This window comes from Excalfactoria chinensis, chromosome 1 (genome assembly GCF_039878825.1).
Source record: "Excalfactoria chinensis isolate bCotChi1 chromosome 1, bCotChi1.hap2, whole genome shotgun sequence".
In the NCBI taxonomy this organism is placed as follows: Eukaryota; Metazoa; Chordata; class Aves; order Galliformes; family Phasianidae; genus Excalfactoria; species Excalfactoria chinensis.
In genome coordinates this window covers 75,478,198-75,495,747 of record NC_092825.1, presented here as the reverse complement: position 1 = coordinate 75,495,747, position 17,550 = coordinate 75,478,198, and the positions used below count along the sequence as shown (strand labels likewise).

The window sequence follows — 17,550 nt, the reverse complement described above, 5'->3', positions numbered from 1 at the left end:
AGCCATTGTGCATTATATGTTTTGAATGGAAGTTTAAGTGACACTGCAGTTCTCTCAATATACGCATTCAGTGTTTCTTCAGATACTGCAGCTTCTCTTTTAGGTATTTACATATTTGCTTGTGCAGTGGTAAATGATATCAGTGCGTTACCAATACTGTGAAGAAACAGTCTCATCAAAGCTTTAGCTGGAACAAATCTGAGACAGACTTTTTATTTATTGTTTTTTTTAAATTCCGGTATATATCACATTGTCATTGAATTAATGTAATTATATATTTGTTTTGTCTGAAATTGATTAATCAATTAACTTATTTATTTAGTGGTAAGAAAGAAAACGCAGTATCCTGATTCCAAACAGTTCATAAGCATAAACAGAAGTATAACAAGTGGTTTGGAACTGGATGAGAGAGGATGAGGAAAAATGATGGTTATCATCTTACTTATGTTGAAATATTCCAATCTTTCTATTCTCACCAAGAACATGATTCATTTACAATTTTGATAAGTCTAAATACTGTATTCTAGTATACCATGGTCTGGTTCTTCCAGCCAGCAATCTTTCATACAACCTAAGGTATCAGTATTTAGAAGAATGCAGTGTCTATTCACCTGTTCGCCTGCCATTTCTTAGATGAGCATGATCATAATTGTATCAGAATTTTTTTTGATGAAACAAAGACACATATTTGGGCTGTGCTAGGAGCAAAACGCTCCTATTTATATTCATCTAAACTTTCTTTTGCTTCTGACAGCCTAAAACACTGGGCAGAATATTTGGAAGCAAGTTATTTGGAATGCTGGAAAAATTTGAATGAAACTAAATATTGTATAATGGAATTTTGGAGCTGAGGTTTAGCTATTTGTAACAAATGCATAGCTTGTTACATTTCCTTTTGCCAAAATGTAGTAAGTTGTGATTAAATGTATACTTATGAGTTCTTCTAATCATATGTTAAATTACTGGTACAATCTCTGCCATTTAAATCACGATATTAGCATGTTAAAACTCCGAGGCAAATATCCTGATAAACAGCTATATCATAGTGTCAAATAAGTAAGTCCAGTATTAAATTACAGTAGAACTTTCAACAAGTATGAAGACATTCTTTTGTGGACAGCTCTTTGCTTCTGAGGGCTCTGTAACACTGCTATAATTTTTTAGTTTTCTGTGTTCAGGCACTTGGTTCCAGAGTGAAATTTCTTCAGTTTTATTCCGTTTTCTTTTAACATAGATGTAAGTAAATTTTACATAACCTATCTTGTATTTTCAACTTTCTATACTTGATTACATGTTTTCCATGTAAATTCGGCACAATCCTCTAGGCAAGTATATATATGTATATAAAACGTAATATCAAAACCATCATTAACTCATTAATTTTTAGCATTTCACTATATATATTTCTAATGGAGTTCAGATTAAGAGAGCTCCCATGTTTTTTTTTTTTTTTTTTTCTGGAGGTATATATATATATTTTTATTAGAGTACAGAAGATATGAATTACATGATACTCAGAGAAACAGCAAGTAATGGCTGTTAGCTATAAGAAATTTCCATCAGAATAGATGTAAGGGGAATTTGGGAGACTGACAAAGCAGAAAGATCAAAATTGATTTTCTTCAGGAGATTCAGAGATCTGTCTCAGAAAAATGTGTGTTCTTTGCTGTTGGAACAGATACTTTTATTTTTCTTCTTCTCATCCTTTCCTCTAGTTTTGCAGGGGAGGCTAACAGGAGTTGAGATTCATACTGAATTCTGAACAATACTGATGAGAGAGTAATTATGTATTTTTTCTTGTTTAAAGTTAGTAACCCAATAAATGAGCTGATATTTTTTAGTTCTACAGTGTAATCTGCTGGACTTTTTAGCACTTGATATGTTTTTTTGCCTTGTATCAAAATACAAGTTGTTGTGTTTCTCCTGCTGTAGGTAGAAGGTAATATGAAGCATGGGGAAACTTCAAATAAATATAGCCACTATGTTTCAGTGCTTGGCCCCGTTCCAGTAACTGTAATGATAAAATTGTTACTCAAAAACATGCATGACAGTAGCATATCATTGATAATACACAATTTGTGATTCTGTGCATAAATAGGAAGCACAGGTAAGTCTCTTGATGGATAACGTTAGGATTGAGCTATAACAACCAAAAACTGTTGTAGGCTTTTTTTCTTTCTTCTTTTTAAAGAGTCAGAGCAGACTAGCTTCAGCAAGTATAGCTGAGAATATACGGTTCACATATATATAATATAATATTTTATATATATATAATGTGTGTAATATAATGTATATTCATATATATATATAAAATATAGGGTACTTAGTGCAACCCAGATTTCAGTTATCATATATATATATATATATTCTTAAATATATATATATATTTTTTTAAAGTATAAATTTCAGATTACATAGACTTTCATTTGTTAGTTTCCCTTACAAACATGGTTCAACTCCTGTTATTCTGAAGCTGAGCTAGCTGAATTACCTTGTGGCTGATACCGGGGGTAGTCTTCCTTTCTTTTCCTATTTTAGCCAGCACTGATTGACATGTTACAAGTGAGCTGACAGCACTGTCAGTTTGTACACTGACGCATTGTACTCATTGTACATGAACACACTGTAAATGTTCTGCTGGATCTTTAAATCCATCTTCATACACTGTGCACCGATGCTGCAAAAGAACCTTAAATGCCTTTCTAAAGGGAAGTCACCAGAAGTCTGTGTAACTGGCTTTGGGGCTGTGGCCTGTAATATTTTACTACGTGTTAAGCATATGCTGGCACAGAGGAAGAGGAGCCTTTTAAGTGGATGACACAGAGCAATTGCTCTGGCAGCTTTAACTTACTGCTATTTAGAATCCTGACCCCCTCATCTGAGATTTTACAGTGTTTGAACAAGGTGATAAAGGATATTACTGCAGTGCTTGGAATCAAAGAGAAAAGGTAGAGATATCTTTGAATCAGGTGACCTTTCTTTTTTGTTGGTCTGTATTCTTTTCTGAGAGCAGCTGGAGTCTTGCTGTACCTTTTCAGGGTTTTGTATCCCGTGTTATTTGCCTCATCAAAAGGACAGTGGGAGGCTACTGAATTAATAGTGATGATGGGCTGTGCAGTCCCTGTACTACGCAAATCTATTTACTTGTGTGTTAGGGACTTAGATTGTGTGTCCTCAACAGTTCAAGGAATTGAATTCCTCTTATAGGAGAGCTTCCTGGTTAATATTCTGTAACTGCAAATTAATCAGAGGTCTGTCATCAAACATGATAACAGTTAATAGGTTCAGTGAAGTTCCACAGCCACTCTATAACACAAGCATTCTAATTACACAAAAAATTCTAATTACATGACGTGCTGCTGCATTTGGCTGTTTAAAAGAATGACAAAACTCAAATAGAAAGCAATATTTCACCATACAAGCATTTGGGAAAGCCTCAAATTGTCTCTCAGTGTAAAAAGGTAGACAGGATTTATACTTTCTTGGGATGAGGATAGGAAAAAAAATGAGGAACACGAAAAAAGCCATGGTGTTGATTGGCATTTGCTTCCTCATCTTGAAGAAGTTTTTACAAAATGACCATGGTCTGGTCCTGCTTTAGTGCTTGTCACTTCTGAAAGAATATTGCTAAGTGCTATCAGTAAGCAATATTGTCTACAAGCTTTTGTTTGGCATGTCCAGTTTAGGAGAATCTGGCCTCTTTGACATGTTTTAACAATCCCACGCATCATAATATAACCTTTCTACTATTTTTATACTTATTATAATGAGTTCTTAAGATAAGTGTATGATGCAGGAGATCATCAGGATGTTCCTGTATTCCTATGAGGGATCATACTCTTTGTATATATGTACCCCTTATTTGGAATATAGTTCAGTGTATTGTTAGAATGAGGTAGTAGCTACAGAATCTGCTCTAGCAGACAGAAGTAGGTACTGACATTGAAGATATTCTACGAGTCTCTAGTCTTTTCCAGTCTTATGACAACATGTTACCACCATTATGACGCTTCCTCCCACCTCATCATGGGAAAAAAACTTGTAATGACCATAATTGGTCTATTTGTTTGATCACACAATTATCCTTATGTTACTCTCATCATAAGAGTTACTTAGGCAAAATTCCAGAAGCAATTCATGCCACAACTCATATCTACTTCTGTTATTTTTATGCTTATTTTAGTGGTGAAGGAAGTTTAATAAATTAGAATGTAGAAGTTGATCACGGTTAAGTGATAATTTGAGAGAGATAATCTGTGAGAGAGAAACTTTATTGCAGATCAGTATCCTATTCAAGAAAACAGAAAAACTGAATAGTTTCTTTAGCAGTTCGAGAACTGTTTTTTGAAATTGTAATTAAGGTCGATTGCAGATAAAAGCTTGAAAAATATTTATTATGCACTTGAAAATCTAAATGGCAGGGAATAATACATAAACTGCCTATTGAATTGCTTCATGGGAGGAAGATGTACAGTGTTGAGATTTTCCTAACTGCAGAAGCCTAAACTTGAAAGATTATTTCTTCTTCTCTTACGCTGAAAAATCAGCAAAGGGCTAAAATATAAAACATAGGTTAGGTTGCTTATACCAATAGTCATCAGTTTTGATTGGGCAGATTTATGAGGTTATGGTATTCCTCAAAAGCAGAATGAAAAATAATTTGATACCCAAGTTTTTCCTTTTAATGGATATTAAATACCATAGAATCACAGAAATGCAGGAGTTGGAAGGGACCTCAAAAGATCATTGAGTCCAACCCCCTGCCTAAGAAGGGTAGCCTACTGTAGGTCACACAAGTATACGTCCAGATGGGTCTTGAATATTCATCTCCATAGCAGGAGTCTCTACAACCTCTCTGGGCAAGATGTTCCAGTGTTTCATCACCCTTACCGTGAAGTAGTTCTTCCACATGTTAGTATATGGAACTTTCTTTGTTCAGGTGTTAGGCCATTACTTCTTGTCCTATTACTGTGCGACATGGAGAACAGCCTAGCCTCATTCATTTGTCTCCTACCTCACTTTATATCATAATTATATAGATATTTATAACCTTTTATCAGATCCCCTCTTAGTCTTTTCCCAAGCCTGAGCAGGCCAGGTTACTCAGCCTTTCCTTGGGAGATATTCCATCATTGTGCTCCTCTGCTGGACTCATTCTAGGAAATCCTTACATTGGTTTGGTTTGGTTTGGTTTTGAACTGGAAAGACCAGAACTAGACACGTATTCTGAATGTGGCCTCACGAGGACAGAGTAGAAGGGAAGGATCACCTCCCTCAACCTGCTGGCCACCCTCTTTTTAATGCACCCCAGAATACCATTGGCCTTCTTGGCCACAAGGGCACCCTGTAGGCTCACAGCCAACCTGTAGTCCTGTACAAGATATTCTCCATTTATTCCAATCCACTTCTGAGCTGTGCATTTGACTTTTATTACTTTTATATAAAGCTTTTAAAAGAAAAAATTTTGGCGAATGAGTCTTCAGATTGGGTTTGAGACTTTTACTGTACTGTGGAAAACATACCGAGTTTCCAAACAAGTTCTTAAACCAAAAACAAACCAAAAAACATTTGGAAGATGTTAATAAGCTAAATTTGGGGGCTATAAACGAATCTTACTTATGAGAGTTAATCAAGTTACTTACTTCTTGATGCGTGTCACTTTGATTGTACTTCTGTCCATTATTTCTATTATAAAAAAGGTATCCCTTTGAAATGCCATTATTTCATAACACCTTTGTGTGGTGTGTTTTTTTCCTTCAAAAAGTACAAAAAAGTAAGTTCTGAAAAACTTATTTTTTTCTATAACCTGGCCACCTCTGATTGTTTGCCTAAATAATTTTACTGTAGGTTTCTTTGGGAAAAAAAGTCCCTTAGTTCTTAGTAGTAGACATAATTTTGCTACGTGCTGCAAAACTTTATATCATACACTATGCAAAATGCTAGTCGTTCCTAATGCCATTGAAAAGAAGTAAATTGTTTGTCAATAGATCTCCACTTTTCTTTTTCAGAAAATGCTGGATAATGTATCATGCTGTTTTCATATAGCAGCTGGGTTGCCGGATTGCTCTAATGCCAGATTAGCATAGCCGAAATTAAAATACATAAACACGGCCACACATTGAACAACTGTCTTTTGAGGCTTTAGTCACAACAAATGAGAAATCCACTGTTGTAGTACAAAAAAAAATGCACTCTAACATGATCTCCACATGTGGATCATCTATTTCATATCATACATGTTAGTATTACACAAGAGCAAAAAAAAAAAAAAAAAAAGGTAATCTTTTAAAATTCAAACAAACTCAGGCTGCGTAAAAAGCTTATCACTGTGAGAGAGTCTTTATTAACAGTACAGCTTCCTACCACTATAGTTACAGGAATTCTCTACTTATTCAAGCATGTTTCTAGAAGGTTTCAAATTTGAGTTTCAAATTCACTAACCTGTTCTGATCTATCATTTGACCTCTGTTAGAGTGGCTTTCCAGTCATGTATTTAAGCATGGGAGAATATGCTACTTTCTGTTCTAATAAGACATCTGCTTCTTGGAAACCACAGCACCCCTTTCCTGCTCAGGCACATGGCAGCTTTAACCAAAATCCAGTGCAGTGATTTAGGATACTTTTCCTTCTGTCACAGTAAACTCTGGGCATTATTCCAGTAAGTCAGAAATAGAGGTAGTAATGTCAGTGTTCAGATTATCTCATTAAACAGTACATGAGCAGGAAGAGAAGAGAGACTACAGATTGCAGAAAAACAAGAACCGTTAATCACAGTGTCCCTGTCTACTGAAGCATAACAAATGGGAACAGCTGGTCTCCAATAAGTCTACATGATTTTAATTGATGGAAGCTGATAAGGAAAAAAAACAACCGCATACCCAGTAAAGTGTGTGCACATACATGAGCACATGTACATAGAAATGTTTGGGGTATTTTTTTGCTTTGAAGTCAGTGTCAGTAGTTTGGTGTTATCCTAAACCAGAAAGTTAATTAAAGTAGCTTAATAGGTATTGAAATAAAATTGGTTTTAAACTCCTTATAGTAAGAATGGGTGATATAAACACAGATTTCTGCATACAAAGGATGACGTTCAACCTTATCTTCAAGCTTAGCCAAAAATTTCATCATTGAAACTATGGGATTTTGGTGCAAAAGCTGCATTTTTTTTATCTGTAGTTCCTGTGTTGAGTGAAAGGCTGGAAGAAACTCTGCCCTTAGGGGTTCTTTTTTGATTTGTTTCTTTTTTAACGCAGCCATTACAAGCACAGTCAAAGAAATGAATCAAGAAGTTTCTCTTTCGGGAACAGCATCGTCATCTTGGTTGTTTTTTTTTATTGCTAAGAAATACAGTGGCTGTTCCTGTGTTCTGCATTGTCCATCATTGCTACAATGCTGTACATCTGCTACATGGCAGCTCCATCTTTATTTAACCTTGAAAGAAATTAATGGCAAGAAAGGGATGTACTACAAATAAGAAACAGTGATTTCACAGGTTAGTAGATGAGAGAAATCATGTACAATTCTCTTTCTCCCAAAGATGAAAGCCACAGTTTAGTCTGTTTACCAACACTGTTTCATTAATTTGTTCATTTCACTGATTCTGTGAAGCTTTTTGTTCCTGCTTTTGTGTTCTCAGAACCAGGAACTGACATTAGAAACAAATTAGATACCAATGAAAAATATGCTGATTTTTTCAGGCATCTTTTTTCTTGCTAAGAAAGCAAGTTCCAGTGTTGAAACTAGGAGTGATTTCCTTATCGTTTTCATTGGCTCCAATCTACTGCATTGCTATTGTGTATTAGTACAAATCTAGCTGTGCTGAATGTGTCTCTTTTATTGTCGATGATCTTGCTCCCCCTAACTATGCAAGCCAAGTTTGTCCAGCCTGCAGACCATGAGTTGCATGCAGCCTTGGAGAGATAGTAACAAGGCCAGATACAAGACTGTAAACTTTTAACATTAATATATGATTTTTAGTAATATTTTTCATGAATTGCTTGTGCATAGCTTGAGTGCAAACAATGGAATGCTGTAGAGGGGAAGATGCAGTGTGGTGCTAACGCTGCCTCTTGCAGCTGCCACACACAGTTAAATCAAAACCTGTGTGTATCATGCACTACATGAGCTTGTGCTGCCTTGCAAGAGATCACCAATGATAATATTTGAACCTATCTACATGTCTGTGTTAGTGAAGACACAAGTTTTTTGTTATTAAGAAGACATAAAAGTTTTCTTACATAATTATTAAGCTTGTATTATTTCATAAAATAGCTCAATAAGTTAACTCACTGTCAAAGACATATCCAGAATACTCATGCAATGCTGGCAATTTTTCTAATTGTCAACATCTCAGAAAGCTCACAAAAAGTATAATTTGTGATGTGTTTTTAATTAGTTTTGCAGTACGTATTTGATTGTTTCTGTTAATCTGAACACATGAGGCAATATACAAGTAATAATTACCTAAATAAACAAGAGTTAATTTGCTAATCCAAGTATGCTGGAAGTGCAGAGGATGCACACTGTACCTACATTTATGCATTTTTTTCTCAGAATTTTCTGCAAATTGTGTGTTTATTAACTCTTTTTTAATCAAGTGTTTTGTTTTTGTTTTTGTTTTTTTGCATGAAAGTGAGATAATAATTTAAATTACTTCCTATTAGCTGCTTCTTGTATGTCTCATTTTTGTGTAAATACAATATTTCAGTAAGGGACATAATGAAAAATGAATGGATCTTAAACACTTTGAAAGCAGCAGTGGACCACCAGCCTGTTGATCAGTCTAAATAACTTCAGAATGCTTTATCAAAGCATTTATCAAAGTGTTTACTATATATCAGCATCATTTTCATAAAATTAAGCTATATATATGTTGTCACAACGTTTTCTCAACTTTTTTTCTAAGTAGAATTTATAGAAACAATGTGTGTATTTGTGTGCAAATAGAATCCCTTTGTTATATGTAAATTACATTTTAGATATGAAATTCTGATTTACTGGACCTTAGCATTCAAAAAGGAGTCTTTCACCACTGAAGTCTTTAGGTCAAGATAGATATCCTTTAGCAAGTTGTTCTAATTCATGCAGTAATTGTTTTGAAGAAAACCCATGTTCTGTATTCAGCAGGAGCCCCAAACATTTGTTTCTTAAATTACAGTCTACAGATTGAATTATCAGTGTTGTGCAAATAATGACCATGGAGCCAGGAAAAGAACTGTAATCACTCTAACTGAAAGGTAGTCTCCTGAGGCATTCTTAACTTTTGTAGGAAGGAGATTGGTTTCCTCAGCAGCTGAAGTTTTCATTGCTGGGACAACACTGGACATAAGACAGTGACTTAGTAGTTCTTGAGAGAAGGTGGCTGACCAGAAGCACAGCAGGGCTTGCATCCATCAGTTACTCATGTTCCTCAGGTTAATGCTCCTGTAAGTTTTGTTTTCCTCTTCTCCTTTTCCTGTTCGGTTTGAGCCCCCTGTATGTAAAATTTCATAGATCCCAAGTTGGAAGAGACCCATAAGATCATCAAGTCCAGCTCCTGGTTCTACACAGAGCCACACAAAAAGCCAACCACACAAGAGCGTTGTTCAAATGCTTCTTGAAGTCTGGCAGATTGGGTCTGTGCCCACTTCCCTGAGGATGCTGTTCCAGGACCTGAGTACCTTCTCAGTGAACCTTTTCCTGATATCCAAACTAAACCTTCCCTGTTACAGCTTTGTGCCGTTCCCTCAGATTCTACTGCCGTCACTAGAGAGAGAAGATCCACACTGCCACTGCCCTCATGAGGAGCTGTAGGCCACAATGAGGTCTCCTCTCAGTCTCCACCTCTCTGGGCTGAACAAACCAAGGGACCTCAACCACTCCTCATGTGTCTTCCACTCCAGATCCCTCTCCATCTCATAGCCCTCCTTTGGATATCATCTATTCAGAGAGCCCAGAGAGAGTAGTTTGTTTGTATAGAATTCTGTCAGAGTATTCAAGCAACTTTTTGTTTTTAGTAGGAACTTACAGAAACTGAAGCCTTCTTCAGCCATTCAGTGTTAGGTATAAGGGCTGCACATGTTCTTTGTTTTTCCACACATAAGATTATCAATACAAGTGGAAAAAGCATAGTATAAATTCGCTTGCAATTTTGATGTGAAGTGATGAGCAATTAGATAATTAAATTGGAAAAGCTAATTCTCATTTCTACATAAATAATTTTTTTCTCTCTCCTTCTGAACCCATCCCCCATGAAAAGTATTCCAGGAAAATTGTTCATATTAAAAACAGAAAAAAATAATACAACAGTGACAGAAATAGAAGTATGTTGCTTATATAAGTTTAGAAGCAATCTCAAGACTTAAATACATTGTGACTGATATTATTAGTTTTTCCCATGTTTGTTTTTTTATTTATTATATTTTATGTCCTACTTTGGGATTTGGTTGTGTTGAAAGACTGATACACCTTAGCGTATTTAGCAGCACAGGAACACCATTCAAGATATCAGCTCATGTTTCTCACTATTTCTTATCACAATCAATGAGATTCATACTGTTCTTTGATGCTGGCTTGATGCTAAGAATGTACAATATCCACATTTCAGGCTGGCTTTCTGTAAGTGGTCAATGTTGAGCAGATTCTCAGGTCTCCATTTAATTGGATTCCATATTACCTCAATCAGTTTGACAATCTGATGAAGTTTTTGCAGAAGCACTTCACACTCACATAAATCACTCCAAACCTGTCTTCTTAAGAGAAGAAAAATAGCCCTTCTTTTTTTCTGGTAAGTCGATCTTTTGTAGAGGTGTCAAAAGACATTGTAATTTGCTTCTGGCACATATGTCTAATATAGGGATACCTTTCATCCAGAATATAAACAACAGTATGAGACATAGTTGTTTTTTGTCAAAGAAATTGTTGTGTACTTACTGAAATGAAAGATGATCATTAAAAACCTGAATCTCAGTTCAAAGCTTTCAAGCCTTAAAGAGAAGTTAATATTCTCTGTAAAAGTGAAAAGTCAATAGTACATAAAGTAGTATACATTCAGTTTACATAATGCAAAGGGAAACTACATTACTACATGATGTAAAAGAAAACTATACAGCGCATAGTTTTCTGAAGATATGAATATCATATGGCTTAGTTTGGTGAAACCTGACATTGTACTGTATTAAAATGCCTAATAGTTCTATAACTCTGTGCTCTAATATGCATTTAATTTTAAAAATATATTTGTTACATTCAGTGAATATAACTATGCTTCTGTTTTGAGTACTGTCCTGTTCCATGAGGACCTTATCAGCAGCCTTCCAGTACCTGATGGGGGCCTACAGGAAAGGTGGGGAGGAACTTTTTATAAGGACAGATAGTGACAGAATGAGGGGAAATGGCTCTAAACTGGCGGAGTGTATGTTTAGACTAGGTATTAGAAAGGAATTCTTTACTGTGAGAGTGGTGAGACACTGGAACAGGTTGCCAGCAAGTCTGTGGATGCCCCTTCCCTGGAAGCACTCAAGGCTAGGCTGCATGGGACTCTGAGCAACCTGGTCTAGAGGAAAGAGTTTGTGCCTATAGCAGGGGGTTGGAACTAGCTGATCTTAAAGGGCCCTTCCAACCCAAACCATTCTATGATAGTATGATTACTTTAGTCTGATGTTGCTTTTACAGCAAGATCTCACTGCCAAAACATTATGTGGTTCAAATTTTAAACCCAAGATAGCAACATAGAGGTAATACAATAACTGAGACATTAAACAACCATTTGATTTGATGATTTGTAGCAGGACATACTGGAAATTATAACATAGAAGCAAATTTTAAAAGGAAAACCAAAGCAGTCTAGCATTGTCTGTGGTGATTTTGAGACTATATTTCATTGCTGTATTATTGAATTCAGTTTTGTGCTTTAGAGATCAAGTTTTCTGCAGTACACCACTTCTTGCTTGTGAATTGATTTATCTCAGTACTGAAGTTCATTGTGATCCTAGACTTGAACTTGCTTAGACTGACAACTCAACTGCAAGAATGTGGACTGGAAGTATTCAAATCAGCTAGAAGTCACTTAGTAACTCATGAGTTTTTTCTCAGTCTCAAGGGAACCACATTTTCAACCCTTTCAAAGTCACAAACGCTTTATCTTCTTCTAAGTTTACTACAAGCAAGTGCTGAATTAACATTAATATGGAGTAAGAAGGTTTCTCAGCCAGGAACTAAGGATGTTTTTGCATGGGCTGTAGCCTAGCAGAGCACACATATGCTGCTTTGGAGTGCATGAAAGAGAAGTAGAGCTAGTATAGAAACACAACAGATAAAAATTCAAACTCTGTATGAATCTAACTAAAGTGTAGCAAATGATGCCACTGAAGAAAAGGCAACAGAAATTGAGATGTTTGAAGGATCAAGGAAGGCATAAAAACAAGCTTCACATTTGTAAAACTAGGAAGTGAAAAGAGCAGATTGCTCTTTGAATCTGTTATGAACAGAATAATGAAGCTTACAGATTCCAGCAAGGAATATGTTGGTGGCATAAATCTCCTGCATTTTTTTCTGTTAGATATTTGTTGATTTGATTGTACTCACAGTGTAAGTAGAAAGTTTATCCCTTAAGGTATTTTCATCTATGCACACTAAACTGCAATTCTCACTCCCAAATCAATTCTCTTGAAAAACTTGGTTTATTTCCAACTAAAGGCAATGGAATTATTGCCAAAATTAGGTGAGTAATGAGAATATACAGCCTCGTGCAGATGGAGAGAACAAAGTTTATATCATACTTGAGTCTCACTTGAATCAAGCAAACAGGATTTCCATCTCATTCCTTTGCAATGAATTCAGATTGTTGTAGCATAAGCATAAGAAACTGAAATATTTATTGTCTTGAATGCTGTTTGTTTATGGGGGAGGGAGATGTTAAGAATGAAAATTATTGCATAGTGATTACATCAAGCTTGTTTATAAAAGCTGGAAATAACCTGATTGTGGAATCAAATGCTAAATATAGTAACGTGTGGTATAGCAGGCAAAATAATTGCTTTTTCTCAAAATTACTGCTGCTGTATCATCCATATCAGATGAAGTTTCAGCCTATGTAGATAGTGTTTTAGCAGCAGATGGTTTTATATCTCCTAGTTGCATTTATTTTTTGTTGCTTGCATATATGGTATATCTGTATAATAACTGGAGTAATGAAAGGAGCCTGAATCTACCGATCCAATGTAACTGTGAAAATTTCTCTCTATATGTTGTCATGTGAAACTGTCATGATGTTTTCCAAGCTAATATGTTACTGGCTTGTCACCCTGTAAGAATGATACAAATGTAGAATTCGGTGTATCTATGATATAGTTTAATTGCACTTGGTAATGCTATTATCTAGTGCCCTATTCTCCCAAACGGCCTGTGAACATTTTCTTGTATGAATGATGGTCAAGTGATACAATGTTTTTAACCCGTTCTTAATAAAACTGGATAGCATGGCCCTATTTTGTTTCAGGTTATCTCTCATGATTTTTCTGCAGATGATCTCCAAAACTGCACATTCTTCAGAATATTGTGCCTGCTATGCTTTCTTGAAGTTTTAAAATGGAAAGAAGAATTATTTTCTCTGTAAAAGTGTTTAAAAAGTTGTTGACGTGGTGTTCAGTCAGTATTTTTTTTTGTTGTTGTTTTGTTTTTCCTTTACAGAATTACTTACTGCCATCTACCTTTCCAGAGTAAATGGCTTTATGTTGGAACAGAGCGGGGAAATACACACATTGTAAATATCGAGTCCTTCATTCTTTCTGGATATGTTATCATGTGGAACAAAGCAATAGAACTGTAAGTGCAGATTTTTTTGTATTTGTGACTTTCATTGCTGTCTTCAGATGACTTTTTCTTTCCTTTTTTTTTTTTTTTTTCTTTTTGGAAAGGAAAATGCAATTTGAGATCCTATTTAACTTTCAAGTATAGTGAAACACGGATAATCATTACCATCATGAATTCAGATTTTGGTATCTTCATATTTATGTATCAATGTACAAAGGCTGTGACAAAAGTAATGCTTCCTATCTTTTGTTATGTTGGCCTGTAAAGTCAGAGGCAGAAGGTGATGGTATGGCAGTAGAGATTTAACCTTCTTGCCAGTATTCCATTACATGTTGTTGCCATGGGAAAGATGGAATCAGAGGGTCAGCCTGACAAAATGATGTCTGGGAGCGCAGATGAAACAAAGCTGTGTCACTGAATTCCTCCATGCAGTAGAATGGCACCCCCTGACATTCATCAACACTTGCTAACTGGTTATGGAGACCAAACAATGAATGTGAGCACAGGGAGGCAGTAGGTGGTGCATTTCAGCAGTGGTGACAACCATAGTGCATCACTTCTGCTGGTGCAGATTTTTATGAGCACAGCATGCAGGCACTTGTTCATTGATGGTGAAAATGCACAGCTAATAGTGGTGTCTGTGTTGAGAGTTAAGAGTTTGGTAGGTGAGAATTTATGTAGTATTCTTGTGCTCTTTATAGTTATTATCATTTGCATGAAAACAAATAGGAGACATTACTTTCAGAGTGACCTATGTATACTGATATTTATATAACTATTTTGTCCGCCATCACTGTGTTTCCAAACATCATCCAAGGAGAATAATGGAATATTATTGTCCCTAAGACTTTATGAAGAACTTTTCTCAATTGAACAACAGAATTATTTAGATGAGAAAGAGCTGGAGTTCTCTGGACCAAACCTCCGCTTAGAACAGGGCTAATTTCAAAGTTAAATCTTGCTCATCTCAGAACCTGATGGTCTTAATGCAAAGTTGCTGATAAACTGGTAGGAGAGGTAATGAACTAATGTTAATGTCTGTTAAATGACAGTTCTCTGAGAGGCTAGCTCAGAGGCTAGGGAGGGAGACATGTAGAAAATTGACTGGGATAAATCTGTGTCTCTTGCAAGTAAAAACCTTGGCAGAAATGAAAAAAGTATTCCTCAGTTGTTTCTTCTGTGAAATTCCAGAAAGAAAAACTGAATGAATTTCCATTTTGTGTGTGTTTGGGATTTTCTTTCATCTAGACATTGGGATGGTTTTATTCTGTATGGGAACAAATCTGGAAGCTTTCCACTGAACTTCACATTCTAATTAGTTCAAAAAATTATTTTGAATAATTTGATTTATATAATTATTTACTAATGGCCACAATAGACCTTTCCTGTGAGACCAGATTAGAGTAATACCTTTCTTCGGTGAAAAATGCGAGAGAAATAAGGGCTGCATACCAATAAATTTCAGTACTGAATTGTCAAGAAAGGCTAGCTGCAGAGGCTACCTCTCTAGAACCTTTCAGCAAACAAGCAGCCTCTCTTATCTTCTTTGCATTGCCTGTGTAACAGTGTATTTAAGTTTTTAAAAGTTTTTCTTCCAAAAAACTGTTGAGGATAAAAATGACCTAACATAATATGCCTCGTGACTTCAGCTGTTTGGAGATTCTGTGTGATTACAGTGATTGTTTCTTCTAAACGCTGGCTTGTCCCTTACTGGTTTGGTGACAGTTGAGCACAGGTATTCATTCATTGCTTTTAGTTCTATCAGACTTTCTAGTATACCTTGATCCCTATAAGAAGTACACTAGTCTATGACTGTATCCTCTCTATTTGATCTCATCATGTACTTCTTGGTGTTGAAAGAAGTTATTGCCTGTAACCACGCAGGTAGATAGGGGGATGCTGTGTGTCCCTGGATTAATTTCTCTGCACCAGAATAAGAAATTGGTGGGCATAATGTTGGTGTTTGCCACAGCAGCCCCCCTTAACAGATGCTAGAGCATTGCTAATATTGAAGCTATGTAACTTTTCCTGGTAAACTTATTTGTCCTCTGTCTGGAATATCAGATATGGTTATTACTATATCTCAATAATGGGTTATTTTTAGTTCTTTCAGTTTTCTTGTAGGAAAAGATGTAACTTAGATTACTTTTTAAAGGAAATGCTATTAATTGTATTTGACAAGTGTGGACTTTCCTTTATGATTGCATTCAGCTGTACTGTTGAAAGGGAATTTTGTCTTGGGCCATGGATATATTCTAATATTTTTGTTCTGGTTTAAAACTTCTAAATTTAGTATAATTTATGCACTTTACTTTTACATAAGCATGTAATAATTCAGGTTGAAGGCCTCTCTGGAGATTTCTGGACCAAACTTCTATTTGCAGTAAGATCAACTATAAACTGCATTGTTCAGAGCTTTCTTGACTCATAAGGTCTGTTGATGCTAGGTACTTTCAATGATGAGAGTAAATAGGAAAACATAATATATGTGTAATATCAGGAACAGCTTCATGTTATCTTGTACAAGATAACAGTGCTCATAACATTGTTTTTCATTCAGAGATAGATTATGTCATTTCAGAGTGTGTGGTTAGTTTGAAGAAGTTAGTATTGTCCACAAAGCATGGAAACAGAGTTTACTTTCTGCGCAGGTACATTTGTGCCAAAATTATTGGCCCAGTAAATTGATTGCTGTGATGCTATATTTGAGTCCTCTCTTTCAATTGAGGCTTAATAAATAGAATTTTGAGTGTGTCAGATCTGTGTCTGATCTCACAAACAAGCCTGAAGAAGAGATTTTTTCCTCTTCCTATAACTCTTACTTACCTTCCTTTCAATATCTCTTCCTGTTTTTTTCACTGTCTCATAACTGCCTCTGATGAAATCTCTTGGAATTTTCAGATCATGAATTTACCTGTTATCACTAGAGTTTCAAGCTTCTGCAGTGATAAACTATAAGAGATTGAACTGATTAATTATAATAATAATAATAATAATAATAATGATAATCTGAAATGCTTAAACTTTGGTATGTTGAACTATATATTATTGCATCTTAGTCAATATAAAACCAGATTACAAATAATTATGTGAGTTGAAAATAAACCACCCCAAAAACAACAGAACACAAAACAAAACAGAAGAACTAAAAGAACCGGATAAAATTCCAGTTCTGTTAGTATTTCAGAATATTGAATGAAGAGTGTTACAGAATGGTTGTGCAAGGGTTTGCTGGTCAAACTGAGGGATAAGAAGTATATGTAGTGAATGGGTGGCCTGGGAAGAATACAGGGATGATATCTGGACATGCAGAAATGGGATCAGGAAAGCCAAGGTGCAGATGGAACTAAACCGGTGAGGGATGTGAAAAATAACAAAGGATTCTACAGGTATATTGATCAGAAGAGACAGGCCAGAGTGTACCCACTGATAAATGGGAAGGGAGAACTGGTTTCAACAGATATGTAGAACTCAGAGGCACTCAACGAGTTGACTCATTCTTCACTGGCTCTCAGGCTTCCTGCACCTCTCACATCTCATTGAGAGCAGTCTTGGGGAGAAGGACTTTGGAGGTTGTGATGGGTTAAAAGCTTGACATGAGCCAGCAGTGTGTGCTTGCATCTCAAAAGTCTGACTGTATCCTGGGCTGCGACAAAAGAGGAGTGTCCAGCAGAGTGAGGGAAATGATTGTCCTCTTCTTTGCCATTGTGAGGCCCTACTGGGAGACTTGGCTTTTCATAGAACTTTATATAGCCTTGT

At 35.8% G+C, this 17,550-nt stretch overlaps 1 protein-coding gene across 10 annotated transcripts in view; it reads left to right on the top strand.

Moving 5' to 3' along the window:
* Positions 1 to 17,550, top strand: part of STXBP5L (syntaxin binding protein 5L) — a 170,718-nt gene that overhangs the window by 64,039 nt on the left and 89,129 nt on the right. For 8 of the 10 annotated variants that reach the window (XM_072357264.1, XM_072357295.1, XM_072357278.1 and 5 more), the window contains exon 5: positions 13,669 to 13,803. In XM_072357264.1, coding sequence (XP_072213365.1) covers positions 13,669 to 13,803 — 135 coding nt within the window. The remainder of the gene's footprint in view (positions 1 to 13,668; positions 13,804 to 17,550) is intronic. The other 2 variants (XM_072357315.1, XM_072357305.1) reach the window with 1 other exon arrangement.